General features: G+C 43.8%; 2 protein-coding genes across 5 annotated transcripts in view; one reads left to right on the forward strand and one right to left on the reverse strand.

The window, feature by feature from the left end:
* Positions 1-1,838: 1,838 nt before the first annotated feature.
* Positions 1,839-14,971, forward strand: LOC137418440 (uncharacterized). Of its 3 annotated transcripts, none has more exons than XM_078781951.1 (5): positions 1,839-2,040; positions 7,427-7,903; positions 8,212-8,337; positions 8,467-8,672; positions 13,830-14,971. In XM_078781951.1, exons 1-5 carry the CDS (start codon positions 1,899-1,901, stop codon positions 14,322-14,324), a joined length of 1,446 nt encoding a protein of 481 aa, XP_078638077.1. In that variant the 5' UTR covers positions 1,839-1,898; the 3' UTR covers positions 14,325-14,971. The 3 variants fall into 3 exon arrangements, with proteins under 3 accessions (XP_078638077.1, XP_078638078.1, XP_078638079.1); XM_078781952.1 differs by having other exon boundaries at positions 7,454-7,903; XM_078781953.1 differs by lacking the exon at positions 1,839-2,040 and adding an exon at positions 6,989-7,250.
* Positions 14,972-17,605: 2,634 nt separating this feature from the next.
* The window catches only part of LOC137418438 (uncharacterized), a 67,150-nt gene continuing 60,823 nt past the window's right edge, over positions 17,606-23,932 (reverse strand). The window contains exons 4-8 of one of the 2 annotated variants that reach the window (XM_068104495.2): positions 23,036-23,088; positions 21,546-21,622; positions 19,115-19,178; positions 18,056-18,139; positions 17,606-17,716 (exon numbers count right to left, since the gene is read on the reverse strand). In XM_068104495.2, coding sequence (XP_067960596.2) covers positions 17,667-17,716; positions 18,056-18,139; positions 19,115-19,178; positions 21,546-21,622; positions 23,036-23,088 — 328 coding nt within the window. In that variant the 3' untranslated portion in view covers positions 17,606-17,666. Of the gene's footprint in view, positions 17,717-17,901; positions 18,140-19,114; positions 19,179-21,545; positions 21,623-23,035; positions 23,089-23,932 lie in introns of those variants that run through there. The other variant, XM_078781954.1, reaches the window with a different exon arrangement.

A 23,932-nucleotide genomic window follows, 5' to 3' on the forward strand; every position in this document is an offset into this window, starting at 1 on the left:
TTGTGGGATATATAGAGAGCAGTAGATCTACGATTCTGAGCGATCGTCGACGTGATAAGAATGGACGAATGTCCGGATTGCTCCAAATGTGTTTCAGTTATTTGTTAAACAGCATTATCGACTATTTAAAAGGTAATCAAACGTGTTTACAATATTTTATACTTCCTGTAGAGGCCTTTGCTTCCATGGAAACGCCATTTAATAGAAGCTATTTATACACGATATCACTGCATGAAAACCCCTTGGGGAAGCGGGATATTATTGGTATTCATACTGTTTTGTAATAACATTAATGTTATGCTATTAATATTCATCATTTGTATTGTTATTCGGAGCGGCCTTGGAAAAATGCCACGATAAAGCTATAATTTATAATTGATATACACCTCAACATGCAACGCCATTGACGGCAATGTCGGAGAAAACCCACTCGGGGAAGAAACCACTGAACTGAAAATATATAGAATGACCATTGCCATTCACACCACACAGATGGAGATGTAGCTACCGGGCGCCATCTTGGTTGGCACTCGATGCTGGGCGATGGTGATTTCCGTCATGCGTTTGCACGTAATTCAGAGCGAAAAGCGATTGCGTTTTTCCACCTTTTTTGCGATCGTTTTTCAATAGGAATTAGGAAACCTATCATCCTGTCAAGTTTGGTTGCGATTGGATAAGTAACGACAGAATGTATTGGGGTCAATAATTAATCAGACAGAGACAAACACGAAAAGGCGTATTTTAGTATGATGAATGAATGATTGATGAATGAATGATTGATGAATGAATGCTGGTTAAATGAATGATTGATGAATGAATGATTGTTGAATGAATGATGATGATTAGGATAAGAAGTAGAGTAAAAATAAAAGTATAAATTGACGTTTCAATATCGTCCTCGACGACTAGAATTGTAGAAACTAGGGCATGCCCGTACTATATATAAGCTAGGACGTGCCCGTACGTGGGTGCCCGTTCCTTGCCAAAAAAAAAAAACTGCAAAAAAAAAATTTGTGTAGGGGTGTGTGTGTGTAAACATCCTAGGGCGTGCCCGTACGTGGGTGCAAAAAAACATGCGTGCAAACAACAACAACAAAAAAAAACTTTGAAACCACGTGGCAGTAACGACCACAGAACCCCCCCCCCCTCTATTTACATGAATGGTTTGGTCCATTCGCAACGACCACAGAACCCCCCCCTCTATTTACATGCAATGGTTTGGTCCATTCGCAACGCCAAAGCGAACGGCGAACGGCTAAATCGCCATAGCTCGGTAAGTACTTGTCCGATTAATTTCAAACCTTGAAAAGGCACATCCTCGGGTCCCCAGCAATATACCTGGCAAGTTGCAAGTATATCGGACCCGTGGTTGTCGAGAAACAGCGGTCACAGACAAACAAACAAACGTACAAACAAACACACAGAGATTACTGGAATTATAGATAGATAACCACCAATCATGTTGAATCAGACTACGGCGGCCATTTTCCCGAGCACACGTCGACGGCTCTCTTAATTGCTCGCCAAGCGGCTTGCAAAGCGGTTCATACGGAACGCCTAGATTTGAAAGCGATAGCAAGCGGCTTGTGAATCTGGCCACGCCCTAGGTTTAAAACATCTTGAACTGATAGCATGATGACGTCATAGATAAATCGATGCCGTTCACGTCAGAGGTGCGTTTTCTAACAAAAGTTTTGCTATCAAATAATTTCATCGAAACGTGAATAAGAAAAAACATCGAATTGTAAAAAAGGTTAAAAGTGAAAAAAAAGAGTCATGATGGTATGACGTATAACCGGAAGTAAAATTATTTTCTTAAATATTTGAAGAAAAAAAAGCAAAGAATTCTGTAAAACATTTATGAAGAGAAATGTTAATGTTTATAAAATGCGGTTTGAATGTTTAATATAAACTTTCCATTCGAGAGGAAGTGTGAGTGTGAGACGGGGAGGGATTCACCATCCGAACTAACGATCGAACTCCTCTCACCGACCCGTCGTCCTGGACGCTCCACCAACGGCCACTGCTCGGCGCTCGCAGGTACGGTCTGTCCGGCTGGTCTCGCAGCACTCACTGTGTGTCACCGAGAGTGTGTCGTGGTTACACGTGTTATGGGAACACTCAATTGGGCTAGCCTCTTATTCGACCTCTCACAACAGGCAGGCCTGTACTACCCGAGCCATTGGCATTGGGCGTAGGAACTCTCCGACTCGCGATCACCTTTATAGTTAGACTTGCTTATTTTGCAGCAAACACCTTTCTTATCTTTATCCTCTCCCTCCCCCCTCCCCCACCCCAACCCCCCCTCCCCCTCCCCCACCCCCACTCCAACCCCCCTCTCCCTCCCCCACCCCAACCCCCCTCTCCCTCCCCCACCCCAACCCCCCCACCCCAACCCCCCCTCCCCCTCCCCCACCCCAACCCCCCCTCCCCCTCCCCCACCCCAACCCCCCCTCCCCCTCCCCCCATCCCCCAACCCCTTCCCCGTCTGAAACTACTCACACGATTTTAATGAAACTTGGCTGCAAGCTTCACATCTGATGCCTAACAAAGGTTTAATATATATATATATACACACACACACACACACACACACACACACACACACACACACACACACACACACACACACACACTTTCTACCTATTACAAAAAATATATAACGTGCTGGCTCAATGGCCTAATGAGTAATGGATAAATGCATCAGACTCCCAAGCTGGGGATTGTGGGTTTGAATTCCATCTGGATTGAATATTTTTTCCCCTTACTTTTTCCAAGTCTTTTATATCGTCTTGAATAAAGTCTTATACGATGAACAAATGCATTTTGTTCATATTTAAAATGTATCTTGGGAAAATGCCAGGGGCATAGAAAAGGCCCCTTTATATGGTATGTGCCATGTTGCAAACAATAGAAAAGAAGGGACATTCAAAAACGATCTCATGTGCATGCTGGACTGCCCTTGTGTTCTTAGGAGGAACCAAGTAATGCTCTAGAAAAGTTCATATAAAGGGCGCCAATTTGATTCATACACCAGCATGAAGAAGTAAATGTATTTTCAATGCAGCTACAGTCTCTTGGTTTCAAAGGGACCTCTTTGTGGTCCTTAATATTTCTGTAAAAATTAAAATACCATACATATTAGTTTTCTATTCTATTGCAGAAGTAGGTGTACATATACAAATCATCCTTCATCTCTAATTATCATCAGTTGTCATGTACATATCACGTTTGTCCAATATGTATGCAATGTCAACACTTGCAAGTTTATGTAATGTGCAATTTGGTCCAAAAGGGACTGGTAAAATAGGCTTCACTGCACATGTGTACAATTATTTAATCTAATCCAATCGTTTCCTATAATGTGTACACATATCGCGCTTATCCAATGCTTGCCCCGAATAACAAATCACACCCAACATGTCTGCCATTGGTTGGTACATAGTACATACTAACTTTATCAATTTTTTTTTTAACAAATTAGATTTCACACACATTATCTTATGTGTTTTTGTTTTCAAGGTGCACAGATAACTTTACGTACTGATGGGTTTTAACCTATATATGTAGGGCGCCCCTTTATATGAACTTTTCTAGAGCATTACTTGGTTCCTCCCAAGAACACGAGGGTAGTCCAGCATGCACGAGATTTTTTGAATGTCCCTTATTTTGTATTGTTCGACATTTTCTACAAGCTATGGACCTTTTGTCCCTTCTTTTCTATACTTTTCCCAAGAATGTATCTGCACTTGTTTTTGATTTATTTATTAATCAATTAATCGATTATTCATTTAATTTTTCGTTTAATTACGTAATTAATTAATTCTCAAAAAGTTGCAGATTCGGACGAAACAGTGATGTTTTAGGAATGCCATTAGTCAATTGATTAAGAAATTAATTATATTGTTGCGGACACGACTTATTAAGATGTTATGCTGGGCCGAGCGGAATGGCCGCCGTGTTCGCACAAGTTACCCGATTATACTCGAACGTTGGCCGAATCGCGCTACGCTAGATCAATGAAGGAAAGGACACAACGGCTGGGTTAAATGACACGACACCAGGGCTACAGTTCTCAAGACCTCCGGAGGAGGATATAATATGGGATATGCAGAACGTTTAGATTACACGGCACAAGAGGTACAGCACAGAAAGGTGGGCACTTAGACACGGTCTTATCTTAGCCCCGACAGACCACAGACAAACGGGACAAGGCTGACTCACACAGGGATTGATGGCAAGGAGGGGCAGGTAGTCGATGGCTCAAGGTGCACCTTGGCTCAGGGGCAGAATCGACCCGGTCCGGTCCAAAGATGCGGGTAGGTATCGTCGCGCTGGAGGTGGCGTCCGTTCTCCTTCGTAGCTGAGGCGCATCTGACGTCACCTCCGTCTTCCTGCACATATCCAGCGGGGAGTGACACGCCCTCGGCTCGTTAGCTCCGCCCCAGATGGAATTGGTCCGCCGCTTCTTATTGGGTGCGGGGGGTTACCGGGCTCCGCCCTTGACGAGGAGCTGACAGTCAGCCCCTGAGTGGTAACCCCGTCGGAGCACATGGTCAATGGCGGCTAACCAAGCCGGAGTGAGGACGCGCACTCCCCGCGCCGCTGTTGTTGTTGTTGGTGTTGTTGTTTCATGAGGAAGAGATGCGGGGAGGTATTGGGAGGTCCTAAACTTACTACTGGTGCCATACAATCACATTCTGGTGCAACGAAGAGTCAGAATTAATGGAAACGAGTCCTTAACTGACATAGACTAAGAATAACTAGCAAGATGTCCTATAGTTGTCTACGTGAGATGCGGTGAACCTGGGCACGACATTTAATGGGGGAAAAAGGGGAAGGTCGGGGCTACAGAGTGTTGTTTACAGACAATGGGACTAGGGAATGGGGAATGGGGAATGGGGGATTGGGGATAGTTGGGGAGTATTGGGGAAATAGGGGAATATTTACAAGCGGATATGGATGGAGGCCAAATCCCATATCCGCAACAATATTATGGTTATTTATTTATTTTAATTACACAATCAATTGTTGATTCGATTTTTGTCATACCTGTCAGGCTACTGCCTGACACCTTCTTGTCTTGTTTGTCTGTCTGTGAACAGGATATCTCAAAGTTATGGATGGATTCCAACGAAACGTGGTGGACACCTTGGTGTTTGACAAGGACACATTGATAAAATTTTGGTGAAGATCCGAATCTGGATGTGAATTTTTTTTTTTATGGGATTCTTTACCATTGAGAGATGGAGCCAAAAACGTGATAGTGTGATATTTAAAAAAAAAATTGTACAGGTTATGGCAAAACTAGGTTGATAGTTTGGTCAGGTGATGACAAGCCGATTCGATTTTGGTTCAGGTCCGAATCCAGATCCGGTCCATCATTTGCATACAAAACGTAAACTTTTCAGCTTGACGGAGGTATGATCTCTACCGAGTGCCGTTCTAGTTACCTCAGCCACCTAAGGTGGTGGAGGCTGTTTTCATCACCCCTATCTGTTTGTTTACAAGATCTCAAAAATTTGTGGGCGGATTCGGACGAAATTTGGCAGAGAGGTGGTAGTGTGTGTGACACGGATGAAATGATTTTTTGGTGAAGATCCGGATTCGGATCCGGCTACTTGAATTTTTAAGTGATTCTTCACCATAGGGGGGGAGGGGGGGAGCGGGGGTGGGAGATAAGGCCAAAAACGATATACTTTTCAGTTACCTCAGGGTATCGCCCTTCTAGTTCCTTCTGTATTTCCATCACTTTTGACTTTCATGCTCTTCACCTTTTATCGACTTTCTCTGCCAATCTTAATTTTCTTTTCTCCCTAAATCTAAATTTACTTTGTGGACATAGAGTATGTTGCATTAACAGAATAATGAACGGGGGAAAAAAAAACATCTAATCCTCATCTTGGATTCAGGGAAAGTTTGATAAAGTGCAAGAGCCACAGTGCTAATCATATGCACACTGAGCGGGGCATAACAGACACGTCGCTGTGCACGCCGCACCGCACTACGCAAGGATAGATAGACATAGATACTTTCATATACTGGTACTTCGCAGACAGTGATTCATCAATGTGTGTGCCGTCCCTCAAATGGACGTTAAGCCGGGTGTCCCATCTGCTGTCATTAGTTGGTTTATGTTAAAGATCCCACGGTGTCCTTCGCCAAGAGTAGGCGAGTTATCACCGGCATCCAGAACAAATTACAAATTCCTGTCCTGACTATCTGCTGGGAACGCAATGGCAAACCACCTCGTATCACCTTTGTCCATCAGCCAAGGAGCTACCTTCAAGTAGAGCACTCGATCAATCTTCTCAAGCTCTTGCTCCTCTTTGTGCTCACAATTGTTATATTTTCTAATTATCTACTCTCCTGATGGTGTGCACATCCAGCGTGGATGGTGTGCCTCCATCTCTGTCTTTCACTTTCCTTCTTCCGCTTCTTTCAAATTTCTCTATTCTGTCACTACCTGTGTGTGTTTCTTCTACTCACGCGCTCTGTACACCTCAAATTAGGCACTCATCAGTGTGAACCTTTAGCAGCGCATTACACTTCATTAAATCAACCCTGTCTGATTGTATGCTTAGTCGGATGTGTTGGAAGAATGAAAATAAATCATTATGTAATGTAATGTCCTTATTGGTGCAAATAAATAAAGTTTGATTAGAAAACGGACACATTACGCTTCATACACAATGGAAATGGGTTCTGTATGCCACGCCCAATGAAAACAAAATGGCCTCTAATTGCAAGTTATCGGGACTCTATTTATACAAGGACTCTAGTCACAGTCACCCTCCCCGTCAGCAAAGCCAGTGAGGAGCGTCGGTTTTGTCACTGACAACCCAACCAGGTAGCACTGGATTACCTGTTACCAGTGACAGTCCCAAAAGACTGACCTGACCTGAATAGAACGTTTTCACCAATATGCTATTAATATTATGCTATTATCATTACTGTTACTTTTGTTATTAGAAATTACCTTGGAAAAATGCCACTGATAAGTTATCTACACACCTTAACACAGATTTCACCCAAGGTGGAAACCCCCTTGGTGAGGGGAGCAGTAAAGTCGCCACAACTTCCATCAATGCAATTTAATGAATTCTACCTCGTCACACACCCAGCCTGTCCACCAAATTTCGCCCGAATCCGTCCACAACTTCTTGAGATATCATGCTCGCAGACACAGACAAGGGTGAAAACATAACATCCATCCACCTTCGGTAAAATACAGCATGTTAACATAACAGGTAAAGCATAGCAAATACAGCATGGTAACTCTGGACTCTTTGAACGTTTGTTGAATGATTGTTTATAAATTAAGCCGTATTATCTTAATGATGGAGTAATACATACTTGGTACTCCCTCTTGGCGGTGTGTCAGTATTTGAACGACGTTCGTTACACAGCATTTTCTAACCCTCAGGTTGCTTCACATTTGTGGGCCTAACAGAAACAATGGCGACGAAGACTCAGCGGCATCATCCCGTGGATTTTTCTGCTTGGCTCATGGGACACGGAGCCACCACGGAGCTCGCCGGAGCATTGCAGGGCGAGTTGGGCATCGAGACGCTCGAGATGCTTGTGGCTTGTGCCGAGGACATGGGGATCCGCACGGAGCTGCTGACCCACGCACGTACGCGCTTGCCCTTTGGCTCTTATGCCATGCTCGCCCGCCTTCTCCGTCGCGCCGCCAAGTGGGCGGGATCGACGTTTTGCGACGGCGACGACACCGGGAAGATTTTGTTGGCTTCTCCTCTGCTCTCGTCTTTGCTCGACGCCATCGTGGGCATGCTGACGGGCCTGAGCCGGGAGCTTATCGCGTCGGCGAGGCGGTTCCGCGGCCTCAACACCGTGCTCGGTGCTCACGCGTCGCAGCAGTTGGCGGCTGGTGGCGGTGATGGTGGGTACAAACTGTGTTGTTCCACTGACCGTTGGTCCCAGGAAGCCTGCTCACGGCTAATCCTATGGGTAGGCATTTGTAAAAGAGGGCTGTTGCATATGCTTCTGCTTTAGCGCATTGACCATGTTGCAAAAGGTGTGTAGATTATATTGCATACCTGCATCATATTCGTTTGTGGTGATGTGCTTATGTCAGCACATCGCGTTTCTGGATCATCTTGGGTTAAAATGGCATTTTCACGAGACAAACGTTTTTGTTGCTTTTTTGTATATTCGTGCCTCTGCAATACAGACACTGTGTCTTTCCAGGAACGGCTGACCTGAACAAGTTTGAGGATTCTTACACTGGTACGGAAACCGTTGGCACTGAGCAGAGCAACAGTGAGGCACATATGTGGAGGCCGAATGGCATCAAGATGGAGGGCGAGTTTGATGGTAGGCCTGTGCAATCTTGTATCTTCCAACTTGTTTTTATAAATCTGAGACGCCACCTTACCATGTGAACACAAAGTGCAATACGAACTTCTTTACAACTCGTCTTTCCTTTTGTTTTACGGTGTCCAGATCTTAATCACCAAGTGCCAAAGCGGGAATGTGGTTATGGAGGAGATTCCCGTAACGACAACGAGATTAAACATTGGATGCCGGAGAGCTGTAGGCCTACAACAGACGGGAGAGAAGTGCAACCAAAATTAGCCTTCAAGCATGTCTGCTCGAGAACAGAGAAGCTGCATGATGACACGTTTTTTCCTCTGCAAGTATCCAATGAGGTACAAGTACCATCAAACGGCAGTGATAATGTTTAAGAACAAAATTATTTTTTATTTTCTAGGAAGCCCTTTATTACTTGCGAAAATCGAAGATTTTTCAAGTATATTGGTTGGTCTTGTGTGTTATTCTGTCTGTTTTTCTGTATGTCGGTCACCTACAGGTCACAATTTTTAACCGATCTTCACCAAACTGTAAAGTTGGTCATACGCATGAAGCATATTGTTTTTGGGGGTCAAAAGGTCAATAGGCCAAAGGTCACCAACTTTGTCAAGTTTCTAAAATGCTCAATTTTCATCCGATCGACTTGAAATTTAAAGAGGATTTGCATATTTCGTCACTGAATTCAACTGAACTATTTTTGAGGTTAACATCTGCCAAAAGGTCAACATCGGCCAAATTTCTAAAACACAATTTTCATCCGATCGACTTGAAATTTGAAGGCGATTTGCATATGTGGTCACTAAATTCAACCACCAAGTATTTTGAGGCCAACAAAGGCCAAATTTCTAAAATCCTAAATTTTCATCTGATTGACTTGAAATTTTAAGAGGATTTGCATACCAGGTCACTTAATTCAACCACTAATTATTTTTGAGGTAATCATAGGCCAACAACTTATTTTGGGGATTTCGCAATTATCGTGCACTACATATTTCTTGTTTTTGCCTTGACCAGAGTAATTTTATGATCACATTTATGGTTATTCACGTTGGATAGATGTGGGCTTGGAGGATAGCCGAAAGGTATGAATACTTGCATCGGAGCTGTCTAGCCTCGGTTTGAATCCTGACCCAGTTATGAACCTCCGCATGCAGGGCGAGGCATCAGTGTTTTCCATCCCCCAGATGGACTTAAAGCCAAAGGGTCTGATGGCATTGGTGGAAATTGAAGGTCCCACGTAGTCTTTCACATCGAGTAGGGGAGTTTTTTTTTTTTTTTTTTTTTTGTATGCAAGATCGAGGCTCGTGAAAGAGCTAACATTAATCACACAAAAAGACAAACCGACACACAAAACACAAAAAACAAGGAGCGGCAGACAAGATGGGGAGAGAGGGGGAAGGACACAAACACAACATTTGAGAGCAGGGACATCGGGAGGACTTGGGGGGAGGTGGGAGAGGAATAAAACATATCAACACTGCAAGGACTCTGGGGTGAATTACCCGGGGTAGAAAAGATCAAGGTTTTCGATGGGGGAAGATAAGAGATGGTGGTGAACAGCTGTTTTAAAGACCTGGAGGGAGGAGTGGGATTGAAGGGAGTGGGGGAGTTTGTTCCAGAGGCGTGAGAAAAGGGGAATGAAAGAGTGAAGGTGAGCAGAGAGCCTAGACTTTGGCAGTTTAACCATAAGAGGGTTGCAGGCAGATCTTGTGCGACCTGAAGGAATATTGGGGGGACAGAGCACAGAGAGCTGGGGGAGCAAGGCCGGAGAGGAGTCGGTAGAAGACAGAAAGACCACCAACCTACCTGTGAGTGAAAGGCCCTCGGAGTTGACTACATCGCAGGAGATTCCAATGATTCTGAAAGCTTTGGCCTCAACAGCGTGAAGCCGAGCAAGGTGTGAGGCAGGAGCACCAGCCCAGAGGGGGGAACAGTATTCCATTGAGCTGCGGATGAAAGCCTTGTATGTGGTGAGGAGCTCAGGTGTGCCAAGGAAGGACTTCGCACGACGGAGGATGCCCAGTCGTCGACTGGCTTTGGAGGCCAGCTTGGCAATGTGGTTTTCCCAAGAAAGATCATGGCAGATAGTGAGACCCAAAAGCTTGAGCGACAGAACTTTTTGGAGAGGATTGTTGAGAAAGTAGATGGGAGGGTTGTCCAGTCAGTCCTTTTGGAGAGACATTGTAAGAGTGTGAGATTTGTCAGGATTGAAAGACATGTTCCACTTGTTTGACCAGGCTGATTTTTTCCAGGTCTGCAGAGAGTGAGGAGGCTGCAGACTGCCGATCTGAGGGATGAGGAATGGAGCGGCAGATAGTGGAGTCATCAGCAAAGAGATAGAGAGGATTTTCCAGAGAGTCGGAGAGGTCATTGATGAAGACCAGAAATAGCACAGGGTCCAGAACACTACCTTGGGGAACTCCAGCCAGAACAGGAAGGGAAGATGAGAGAAATCCATTCAGGGCCACACGTTGCCTACGACCAGAGAGGAAATCCGCAAGCCATGAGTGGAGATTTCCCTGAATACCATAGGAGGTGAGTTTGGTGAGCAGAGCGGGGTGCCAGACCGTATCAAAGGCACGTGATATGTCAAGTAAGACAGCTCTGATTTCCTGTTTGGTATTGAGGACCTCCATCCATTGTTGAGACAGCAGAAGCAACATGTCCAGAGTAGAATGACCTGGTCTGAATCCAAATTGATGATCAGAGATCAAGCCATTGGAGAAGAGGAAGGATTTGATATCTGAAGCAATGATGGATTCCATGACTTTGCTGATAATTGGGAGCAGGCTGATTGGTCTGTAGTTGCAAGGATCTGTTTTTGCACCTTTTTTGTGTAAAGCGGTAATGTTTGCTGATTTCCAAGATGCTGGCAGATGACCTTGAGCAAAAGAGAGGGTGAAAAGAACAGAGAGAAGGTGAGATAGAGCGGCAGAGCAGGATTTTAGGACCCGAGGGCTGATGCCATCTGGTCCAGTTGCAGAATCAGAGTCGAGGTTTGATAAAAACTTCTCCACCTTGTCAGGAGAGAAGGACACAGAGTCCAGGAGCAGTTGGGTTCGACTGGGAAAGGTGGGAACAGAGAGAGATGGGTTTGGGACACAAGATTTTGAGGCAAACACAGAGTTGAGGCATTCGGCTTTGTCACGTGCGGTGTCAACTGTGTAGCCATTTGAGGTAAGGGAGGGGATGGAGGGGGAACAAACACCAGAAACGGATTTGACCAGACGCCACCAGGATTTGGAGGAAGGAGACAGGTTTGAGAGTTCAATCTTGAGTGTGGAGAGATAGTGCTTCCTGGCACTCCTGAGGGTAGAAACACACTTGTTTCGAGCTTGGTGGAAGGAACTGAGATTGCCTTCAGTTGGATTTGCCTTCCAAGACACAAAGGCAAGTTGTTTCAGGGCAACTGCCTCACCACAAGATTCAGTGTACCATGGACGGGAGGAAGGGTAAGACAACTGAAGACGAGATGGGATAAATCTGTGCATGAGAGAGAGCAGTTTGCTTTGGAAGAATTCCCAGGAAGAATTGATGTCAGAGGCATTAGAGATGGGAGACCAGTCCAGTTGATTGATGGCTGCTTGCAGACCATGCCAGTCGGCCTGAGTGAAATGCCAGACTCGTCGGCGCTGAGGAGGCTCTCTGAGAATGGCCAGTGAGATGTCCACTTTAACAAGCACATGATCAGAAGAACCGATTGGAGCAGAAGAAGAGCAGCAGACATTTGCACGGAAGTTAGTCATAACCAAGTCCAGAAGAGAAGATACTCCATTGACTGAGATCCGGGTCGGGAAACTGACAGATTGTGTCAGTCCCAATGAGTCGCAGAAGTCCTTTGCTGAGGTGCCATGGCTGGTGAGAGATGAACCCACACCCAGCCAGCTGGCATGATGACAGTTGAAGTCGCCACATATGAGGAAGAGAGAGTTTGGATGAGTTGATAGAAGTTGGTCCATGTTGTCCAACAGAGAAATGTAAATGGAGTCATCACTGTTTGGAGGACGGTACAGAACACATATGAACAAAAGGTGGGAGCGCAGAGGAAGCCGTAGCCAGAGGTACTCCTGTGGGTGGGGTGGAGAGAGGGCAGTGCAGGGAGAGTGAGGAAGAGAGTTTTTGATAAAGATAGCCACCCCACCACCAGGACGAGGATCAGGTCTATCATACCGGAGGAGGGAGTAACCAGGAAGAGATATTAAGGAATCAGAGACATCTTGAAGGAGGAAAGTTTCTGTTAAGCAGATCAAGTCTGGATTTTCAGAAGCAACCTGAATGGAGAGATCAATCAGGTTTGAGCGAAGGCCCCGGATATTTGAGGTCCATACCGTTAGTGAGGAGAGAGGGGGAGCATCGGGTGCAGGACAGGGGAGGGGAGGGGTAGGGTCAGATGAAGGGTGAGAGGGGGATGTAGGAAGAGCAGTTGATAGTGTGTCAGAGATTACAGAAGAGTTACAAGAAAGGGAAGGATGAGGACGAAAGGTTTGATGGTGATGGAATGAGGCACAGTGAGAGTTTGTTTGAGGGGGGGCAGAGGAAAGTAGAAGGTTGGGGGAGGTGGAGGTATGACATAGGAGGGAGAGGAAGTGGGGCGGAGGCAGCTTTGAGAAGGAGGTGGGAGGAGGGAGAATTTGGGAGGGATGTTTGGGGGGGGAGATTTGAAGGGGAGGGGCAAGGGGGGAGTTTAGAAAGTGGATGATTAATGAAAGATGAACATATATAACAAATTGGGTTTGTTGTGATTTTCAAGTTAGCGATTCGTTTAAGAACGATGGAGGAGGGATGGAATGAATGAGAATTTAGAGCATGGAGTGATTTGGAATCATGAGAGATTGAATATTTTTTTGAAATGGAATGAGTTGAAGAGGAAATTGAAAGGAGCCTTTTAAATAAGAAGAAAAACAGCGTGTTGTAATAAACCACTGAATAAAACACTGAAGGGGATAGTTGAAACATATTTAAACAGAACTGTGAAGAACAATCTTATATTCACAAAAATACCAATGGGGAGAGGAGGAGGAGGCCTAGAGGCCTAGAGGCCTAGAGCGACGACCACGAGTCACTTGAACAGTTATCTCCAATATCCTGACCAAATTAAAAATTATTGCCCTGTTGCCAAATTATTGACTTGTGAAGGTGCAAATAAAACCATACAGCATAACCAGGCCACTTGGCCTAGCCCTTGCCAAGAGACTGCTTCAGCACCACCACCATTGCTTTGAAAAGTGTGTGGTACATTGATATATTTATTTTCATTGCCATTTTTCTCTCCTGTTTGGAATAAAATATTTGCACTTCTATAATCTCTTGGGTGTAATTTATGTTACAAAAGTACAGGCCCCAACTGCCTAGTCTTGTTTAACATTATGCTTTGTCTGGTATGTTCAATGTCTGCAAGACTGAACATTGGTGATATAACGGTGGTGGTATCTTGGCGATACAAATTGCAATGACTTAAAAACACACTGTTCTTCTACTTTTTCCACCCCATAAAGTGCACCACTCACCCTGAAGCAGAAGACTCCTACGTCGATGACGATGGCCCTTCACTGGCATATCAACAGCAAAAGGAAGCGTCGTCCAAAATACCAGAAGCACCCGAAGGCTTGTCGTCCAATTCCGCACGCGTCGAGGATCGTTTCTTCGATGGCAGCGATTTCTCCCACGATTCCGAGGACGTTTTGACGGGTCAGTTGGGGCTTGCCCCTCGTCCATTCACGTGCGCTGGCTGCGGCGCGAGATTCTCGCACTCGTCGGCATTGGCACGACACAAGCGCACGCACACGGGCGAACGCCCTTTCGCCTGCACTTCCTGCGGGAAGCGCTTCACGCAGTCCTCTCACCTCAATCGGCACATGCGCACGCACACGGGTGACAAGCCCTTCAAGTGTTCCTTCTGTGGAAAAGGTTTCCTTCAATCGTGTGATCTGCTGCGCCACAAACGGACGCATGTTCACTCCCTGGGGGCGGGATCGGTGTCTCTGTTGTGAATTCCAGCCCTTCATGAGCCCCATCCCTTGTTTTGCTTTTTGATGAACTCTGGCCAAATGTAGCATCGACAACAACCTCGGTGCTGTGGCTTCACTCCTCGTGAGTGAAAAAAGCACAGAGTGGTGCAATCAATTCTGTTAACGCTGCACTTTGAGCCTTTTTTTGTTCCACAGCTTGCTCCTTTGTGCCCAAATCTCTCATTCCTGTCAGCATTTCTCGCACTTTAAGGGAGGGGAGGGGGGGAGGGGGGGGGGGGCTGGCATTGCTGAAGGGATAGTGAGAAGCCTGGTGTTTGTTGGCTTAACGGTTCGGGTGGCTGGCTTGGGATCCTATGGTCCCGAGTCTGAATCCCGATCGGCCGTTGAATTGACTCAGCCTGTCATCCTTCTGACGTCGGCAAAATAAATAAGTGTACTGTCAATAGGGGCAGCGGCAGAACCACACCTCCAGCTAATGATGCTACCTGCAGTCCTGTGCTGCATACGAAAGAAGAAGAAGAGGAAGAGTGCTTCAAATAGGGTTGGAAGTAGCGTGCGCACACCAGGATTAAACATCTCTGAGCTTAGAAGATTCTTGTTGCTTTTGGTTTTTCCTCAGGATTTGTATGTGATGGAGTTCGAGTTTGCATTAAACATTTGGAGATTCAGTTGGTGGTGAGTTTGTCGATTCCTTCAATATGAATTCTGATTCTTCTATTCCAACACTTGAAAAACAGATCACTTTGACCTCTAACTTGTAAGCATTTGGCTCGAAACGCAGAATGCTCTTTTGATGTTCATTAAAACAACTTATTCTGGACAATTTAAACTAAAGTTTAGTTTTGACTTTTATGTTTAGCTATGTTTTATGTATTTGTACTTTTATGTATGTATTTTATGTTTAGTTATGTTTTTAACTCAACTGGATTACCGTCCAGTTGAGTTCATCACATACTGAACCCTCCGGTGTCCATCATCGTCGTGTCAACTTTTCGACGTTAACACTCCAGCGTCCACAAATATCAACCTCGACAAGCAGCATCCTTACCCCAAGGACCAGGTTGGTATTACATTTCAGCCCGATCCGTTGAAAAATGGCGGACTTAGGCGACCATTTTGTTTTTGGTCATGAAAACGACAACACTCTAGCGTCCACAAATATTAACAGATTTTGATCAAACTTAATGTTTAACCCTTACCACACAAGGTAGGTTGCTATTGCATTCCAATCCGATCCGTCACAAAATGGCCACCATAGGCCGCCATGTTGTTTTCAGCTCCGAAACGACGTTAAGACTTTAACGTCCACAAATATTTATGGATTTTGATCAAACTTGGTGTGTGAGACTCTTACCACACAAGGTAGGTTGCTATCGTAAGTTAAATCTAGTACAGACAACTGACCTACTTTAAAGTTGTCCAGTCAGTTCAGTTGAGTTCTGCTTCCCTGGAAGCTCTAGTATAAGTTTATGTTTAGCTTCACCTGCCCAAGAGTCAAGCTTGAGCAGGTGATCATTGTGCTCGTAGGACCCCTGAAAGGAAACTGCAAGCTTAACAGGATGGATAGAAGTTTTATTACATGGTTAAAGGACAGAATTACACAACGTACACACTGCTACATTTTGTATCAGTTTGTCCAACAAGATTAACTATTTAAAAAAAAAAAAAAAAGTACAATGGTTAAACCGTTAAAATACTCAAAACAACGTGTCGAATGAAAACCTCTAAGTGAAGATCAAACATCGATGTTCGTCTCCAAGCACTACGGCCTAGGCGTTCGCATCAAATCCTAGTTTGTTCATCGTTAAACTCTACCAAAGAGACCGCGCCCTGGGTGCAATGGATTGGCGCAACGATTGGAATATTTTGCCCAAACATTCATTTGTTTTCACTCGTCAGCTAAGATAACTCCTTCACCGCCCTCACAACCACACTTGCGCGCATTGTGATGAACAAGCACAAAGGCAGTTTTGTCTATACATAGTACAAAGTGAAATAAAAACATTTTGTTGGTTCAGCATACTGGTCAGGTGATGGGAATCAGTACAATGGACCGTTAACGATATTTTATATGGTTTGTGGTTCGGATATATCCTTCAACTCCTCCGCCCCCCTTTAGGGTTTATAAAGTAACGATTGGATGAACAACCTCAAACGAGTTAGAGGACCCCCAACATCCTGTTCAATATTTAGATCCTTTTTTTAAAGGCAATTTACTTATCCCAAATAATATTTGTAGCTTATGGATCATATGATTCCATTAATGGACGCTTCGGACAACGTTGCTTCGCTTTTGTTGGTGTTAACACGGAAAAGAATGCATAATTCAGTGAAACATCTACATAGTACGTACACAAGTTTCAGGCAGGTGTTAATACAGGGCAAGGGAATGAGAGTTCATGTTATGTACAAATCAGACGTCAACGAGCAGCAAATTTGATTCGTCGAGATGATGGAAAATGCCGTAACATTTTGTCCAAGTTACTGCTAAACGAAAGGTTTTTGAAAGTGCTATAAAGGTGATTTGCGGTCTACAGTGTTCAGGTATACAATTCAATCGATATGAAATAAATATTTTAAAGGTTGCAAAAATGTTTTTTTTTTTCCATAAATTTACCGCCATTGATGCAGCATCTGTTACACCATCTTATTTAACACATTACACACACTTGTCCTTTGTACCTGTTTGTGTTCCCTATGACATACCTAAACAGTAAGTTTCTTGTTTGGAATGGTTTTCAATTTTGTTTTAACTGTCAGACAGGTAGACAGACTAAAAAAAAAATTATATCGCTCCGCTCTGCGCTCACGTGATCAGGACAAATTCAGAGCCAAAGTACCGCTAAACTACTGGTTCGTTTTCCGTTTCATGTTCAGAATATAACATTCAATTGAAATCGAGTTGTTCCTCAATCATAAACTGATGTTTGTAGACAGATAGATGGACAGACAAAGTGAATCAACTGCTTAACCTCACTTTTTGCTTCACGTGTGGGGCAAACTTAACACTTGAAATGTTAGTTTTTCATGTTTAGAAATCTCTGTTAAAGTTTATAATGTTCCATCCTCAAAATGAATGCACCTTATGGTGAGCGATGGGACAATGTAGATAAAAGGTTTGAATCAGGTGCTTAAAGGATTATTAGCAATGTCATATACCAAAGGCCCAAATTTGAATGCCATGTTTGGAGGTCTCTATAGTGATGTCACAAACAGTAAGGACCAGAAATATGATCCTTTGTACCATTGTAAAGGAGTTTGTTCTCTAAGCACAGCACCATGGAGTGGGAGGAATTGGGGGGGGGGGGGGGGGGTGTTCGTTGGAGGAACGTGTATATTCAAGGCAGCCAACCAGCAGCAGGTTCAAAGTTCACTTTTCAGCAACTGCTTGGCAGTCTTCATGTTTTCAATAACTGCAAAGCAAATCGAGCAGGATTTAATCACAATGCTGCTAACTAAGCTCGCTAACCTAGTTTGCATACCGAGATCAGAATAGTAACCATTCACAGTGGGAATGGGTCTTCTTACTATACTGGAAGGTGATCATTATGTGCTGCACCAGGTGGTTTCATCAGAAATTGTCACCTTGTTTGCCCTTTCCAACACCATCCCAGGATTTGGTAACTCACTGGTGGGATTGTGTTACTCTGGTGACCCAATACCCTCCTTCCCTTTCCGGGATGAAACCAGAGCTGTCCCATTGCAAACCCAGGGGTTCGGGAACCTGCCCCACGTCCGAGCTCGGTCCTTACGCAAAGCAATATCTTCTGGTTCGTAGGTGTACAGACGGTTCTTGTACCGGCTTGTTATATCTGCTCGAACTGTCAACGATGGATCTGAAATAAATTAATATATTAATGATCAGCATCCAATTATTTCTGGTTTACAACAGGTAACTTTTTGTTGAGGTGATAACAGGTGAATGTCAAATGGGTTGCATTTGGTTCAAAGCTTGGCACAGCTTCATCAGCTGACACAGGTGTTAGGTACCCACCATTGATGAGTGAATAGGTTCTGCCAATTCCTATTCAAACCCTGGTGCTGCAGTTTATCTGATCTTACCTTCCGAGGACAGGTATTTAAAAACCAACCCTGTACCATAAGCTGCAGCTCATCTCGAGCTTCAAACAGGTTGGAAATTCCAGAGTTCAGGCAATTAATTTCAATTGGAGGCAATTATTGCAGGATCTCAGATTGCACACAACACAAGGGGGAGAAAAGAGGAGAGAAGGGAAGGAGGATGGTAACTGGGGAAGGAGGGTGGGAAAATGGGGGCGGTGGACTCAGATATGAGTACTGTACAGGGGAATTTAGGGGCTTGGATGGGAATTTATGGGTTTGGATAGGAGTACTGTCCAGGGGAACTTATGGGTTTGGATGGGAGTACTGTACAGGCGAGTTTATGGGCTTGGATGGGAGTACTGTACAGGCGAGTTTATGGGCTTGGATGGGTGTACTGTACAGGCGAGTTTAAGGGCTTGGATGGAAGTTCGGATGGGAGTACTGTACAGAGGAGTTGAGGGTCTAAAGTGGGAGTACTGTACAGGGAAGTTGGGCTCAGAGGGGAGTACTGTAGTCTCCCTCACCATATGGAGGACATTTTATTAGTTTTCACACAATGCATCAGTTTTAACATGAACACAGGTCATGATATGCACCTTTACTAACTGTGTAACAAGGTGCTGCCATGTTCTTGCATTCATAAAATAATTTATTATATCGATCTGGCAAGACGAAATATTTGTAAATTTCACAGATATGCTTTAACAATCGGAGTGCAGGTGATCGAGCACATTTGCGGCACCACGTACCGATGAATATGATACGTGGGACATACGTGCCATCAGGTGATAGGTTCTTATCCACAGTTTCATGCTAAAGGTAAGTGTGAGGGACAACAAAGGTGGGAACAAAATAAAGATCAATAAACCACCAACACGAGACAGGTTTTAGTAAAAGATGCTTTGTATACACAATTCAAAACCTTTTGTTTCGTTCCCAAAGGCCTACCAGCACCATTCGGTCACTACCCGAGTTAAATTGAAATCTTAGGACAAATCATTCATTTTTAAAAACAACTTTATATTTTGGGGGAAATGCCTTCAAAGAGGAAGTAACCAATAACCATCAGTTTCTCCGGCAACCCAGGACCCAAACGTCTGATTCCAGTATAAAAATTAGAGAGTTCAAAGAACATCTTACCCCACACAGTGTTGAGGAAAAGGACACGGGAAGGGTCTCTGAGGCCGATGGGTCAAACGGAACTGTCCGGAGCTGAAGCTTCTGCCAACTCTTCTCGGATAAACTGATGATTTTGGAACGATCTTTGAGACAACGTTGTGCTAAACAAGCACCTTTTAAACAAAGTTAACTCTGTTGTTGCATCACTCGGTGCTGCCATTTTTTGTCTGAATCTCGCTGTTGCTCCGCCCCCATAGCGCACCGCAAATTTAATTGGTTGAGACGGTGTGAGATTTTGCACAAGTACTACTAAACTCTAGGTGTTGGGAAGTGCAAACAAGGCGATTTGTGTTCTACAATATTCAAATATGTGATTCAATGGAAATCTTACTACAATTCACCAAATGTCCGTCCGTCCATTCGAAGGTACCGCAAAAACGGCTCAACCGATCACAACGATATTTTGGGTGGGTATTCCTGGGACCCCTGGGAGTAAAATAGGCTTTATTGTTTTTCCAAGTTTTCCAATTTTCCAGTTTTTCCAAACATGATGGAATAATATTTACCGATATGAACAGTGATGTGGCTTTTATTGAAATTCTACAAATACTGTTTATTCTACATACCAGAAGAGCGTAGATCGACTCGTGACGAACTCTTCCTATATAAACGTGCGGCTCCGAAGTAACACGGCAGCGTGTGCAAAGCGACTGAGAAACAGGTGTAGCGGCCGCTTCCATGTTACAGATTCGGCGCGCACTCTTCACACATAAACGTGCGACTGAGAAAGACGTGTAGCGGCCGCTTCCGTTTTGCAGAATTCAATCTTTTTTCAAAATGGGCGCCATGTACTGTTTAGATTTTGATGATTTGCGTGTGATATGATTTAACGGATGTTTATAGGAATCATTTAAAATAAAAAAAGCCTTCAATTTCTGATATTTTGCCTTTTCATTTGGGCTTTCCAATTGAAGCCCCGCCCATAGGGCGGGTACCGTTGCTAGTAAAATAAAAATTTTAAACGCTGGAGGAAAAAAAACCAAATGAGAATGGCACTCGGTAGATTGCATATACCTACGCCAGGCTGAAGAGTTTACGTTTTGTATCCCACTGATACACCGGATGCGGATCCAGATCTTCAACCAAAATCAAATCAATTCGTCCTTGTCACATCCCCAACCTGTCCACCAAATTTAGTCTGAATCTGTCCACAACTTTTTGAGATCTCGTGTTATATGTCGTTTTTGGTCCCATCTCTCAATGATGATGAATCACTTAAAACATTATAGTCACCATATTAGGATCTTCACCGAAACCTAATCAATTCATCCTTGTCACACACCCAACATGTCCACAAAGTTTAGTTTAAATCAGTCCATAACCTTTTGAGATAACTCACAGACAGACAAACAGGGGTGAAACCTAACATCCGTCTACTTTTGGTGGCAGAGGTAACCATTAAATCGGAGAGTTGGTAGTAACTATTTTACACCATCTTATTTAACATGTTAATTAGTTATTCGAGCCTGTTGTTTGTGCCCTTTATGACGCCCCCAAAAACAGGTTTCCTGTTTGAAATGATTTTCAATTTTGTTTGACTGGTAGACAGACCGAAGCAATTGCTGTACCGCGAGTGTGCCCGCGCACTCGGGTCGAGACCCCGTAAAATTTGCCAAATTAAGAGCCAAAGTAATGCTAAACTGCAGGTTCATGTTCCGATGAATGTTCTACAGAAATCAAAATATAAAATTTAATTGAAATAAAGTGGTTCCTCGATCATCGACTGACGCCAGACAGAGTGCAAACCAATTGCTTAACCCCACCTTTGTCTACGCATGTGGGGGTAATAAGCGGGATCACAACCCGGCGGTGCCGCCTCCTGCTAAGCTCTGTCCCGCCCGGCAAATGCTCGACACCTACAAGATCCTGTGCACCTCCACCTTCTCAGAACATCATATTAAAGACAATGCTCGTAAAGACCAATTTTGACGACTGGCATCAAACATTGTGTAAACATACATGGGGGATGGGGGTCTGGACGGTTGTGGGGACAGGCCGTACCATCACATTTAACATGATGAAATGGTCCTCAGCCATCGTTTGGATGTCATCCGATGCAGCAAAAGCTTTCTTCAGGGCTATAGGGGACAGCATAGCCAGTGTTTAAACTGCCATTTGTGTGAGCTTGAGGCTTTAAGATGGTGCACATAAAACTGATCAGATTACAAACAAAACATTCATGTTTCTGCTCTTAAACAGAACAACATCGATAAGTGGTTTTACACACAAAAAAAAAAACTTTGCTTGAACAACATGAAATAGGAGGCAATGGAACAGCAAGACAAAGATAGACTGTTTCCTCAGTTTATTACTTGCAAAATCGAAGATTTTTCATGTATATTGGTCGGTTGCGTTTGTGGTTCTGTCTGTTTGTCACCGGCCTACAGGTCACAATTCTAAACCAATCTTCACGAAACTTCAACAAGTTGTATAGGTCGTCCCAATTGAGAAGCCTATTGTTTTTGGGGTCAACAGGTCAAAAGGTCAACATAGGCCAAAGGTCACCAACTTTGCCAAATTTCTAAAATTGCCATTTTTCATCCAATTGACTTGGAAATTGAACAGCATTTGCACATTGAGTCACTAAATTTGGAAACCAACTATTTTTGAGGTCAAAAGGTCAAAGGTCAACTCAAGATCAAACTTCCAAAATCATAAATTTTCATCTGAAAAATCGTCAATTTTCATCCTATTAACTTGAAAATGAAGCAGCAATTGCACAATGCCTCACTGAATTGGGAAAGCAACTATTTGTAGGTCAAAAGCCTTTCACGAGCCTCGATCTTGTACACAAAAAAAGAAGAAAAAAAAGGTCAAGCTTCAAAAATCATCAATTTACATCTGAAAAATTGTCACTTTTCATCCGATTAACTTGAGAATTAAACAGCAATTGCATAGTGTATCCCTAAATTGGGAAAGCCAACTATTTTTTAGGTCAAATGTCAACTCAATGTCAAGCTTCTAATATCAATTTTCATCTGGAAAATCATAAATTTCCATCCAATTGACCTGAGCATTGATTAAGATCGTTAATTTTAATCTTAATGGAATGGCCAATTTGATGTGTTTATTGCAACTTTTTTTGGGTGGGGTGGAATTTGCAAGTATCGTGCTCTGCACGACGCCTTTCTTGTTTATATTTTGGTTTGGTTCAAATCCTCAAGGCATGAACACGACACCGGATTAGGGGCCCAACTAAGCAGCAAATGAGAAATCACCCTCAAGTGAATGAATAAATCTCGAATGAGTACAATGATCATGCAGCGATTGATGAAAAATCAAACAGAGCAAGGTAAATTAATATGAATGTGTAAGGAGACCTCAGTTGGTAGGGATGGGCAAGGAGTCATCCCTCCTCTGGAAGGCACAGACTTCTGGTTACAACATGGACGGTCGTTTTTCACTCAAGAGTCGAGTTTGTGTTATTTTTATTTTGGACATGCAGATATAAGCGAACCCTTCCCTCCCCACCCCGTCGTCCCAAGGCTCACCTTGTGAGTATGGGCACTCGTCCAGGTGATGGATCACCATGAGGGGTTTCCCACTGGAACAAACAAATAACAACACAATTTTCAAAACGTTTTAAAAGTAATACATGATAAAATGATTCGACCTGTTGTGGCCCCATCACGTCTCTCCCACAGAGCACTTTTATTAATCAATACATAAAGCCTTCATACCCATGACAGATTACAATATTATTGGGACAAGGTGTTTGCCATGGGTGACAAACGTCTCCGGTGACCGTTCCAAGCTTCTGTCGCCATTTCCTTATTGAGGGTGCATAATTTAGAGACGATGCTGCAGAGATGCACAAAGCAGTCAACGACCTAAAGCGTTTCAACATTCGGCAGAAGGGGTCGGCTCAACGTACGGCATTCCAGGGGCCGGTTGGTAAAGAAGCGTAGTCTTTCATTCAGACATTGATGGAGAGTCCAAATGCCACAGATGCAGTGGCAAACTTGTCATATTCTGAAAACCTTTTTCAAAAAACAAACAAACTGTTGTGCACCTGAGGAGTGCACAACAAAAAGCTTTGTGGTTCTTTTGAATTATGTGTTATGGAAATGTACTTCAAATATCTCTGTTTATGTCTGTATTAAAAATACACTAGACCTCATATGGAGATATCATGGGGCTGAAAGTGAAGTTGCCATTTTTTCAAAAATGAGTTGTCAACCATAAATGTGCATTACAATGGATGGACCTAGCATTCATTCTCTTTGTCCAACAAATAATTTTTCAGGATGTTTGCATGCATTTCTGGATAATTTTAGATACAATAAACACCTACACACCAACAACAACATGCATTTTAAAGGCCATTTTCCCTGCTAGAGCGGGGGTTAGCCAACAATAAACACCTACGGGAGCATAATATACCTTTC

The sequence above is a fragment of the Myxine glutinosa genome, chromosome 7 (assembly GCF_964187855.1).
Source record: "Myxine glutinosa chromosome 7, kmMyxGlut1.1, whole genome shotgun sequence".
In the NCBI taxonomy this organism is placed as follows: domain Eukaryota; kingdom Metazoa; phylum Chordata; class Myxini; order Myxiniformes; family Myxinidae; genus Myxine; species Myxine glutinosa.

What these genes read in the sequence shown, in the direction of transcription:
- LOC137418440 (XM_078781951.1), top strand. Translation starts at nt 1,899, where the DNA reads ATGTTTAATATAAACTTTCCATTCGAGAGGAAGTGTGAGTGTGAGACG. An exon ending in GGCGGCTGGTGGCGGTGATG is followed by an intron (nt 7,904 to 8,211) that starts GTGGGTACAAAC and finishes GTGTCTTTCCAG; the next exon opens with GAACGGCTGACCTGAACAAG. An exon ending in CTCTGCAAGTATCCAATGAG is followed by an intron (nt 8,673 to 13,829) that starts GTACAAGTACCA and finishes CACCCCATAAAG; the next exon opens with TGCACCACTCACCCTGAAGC.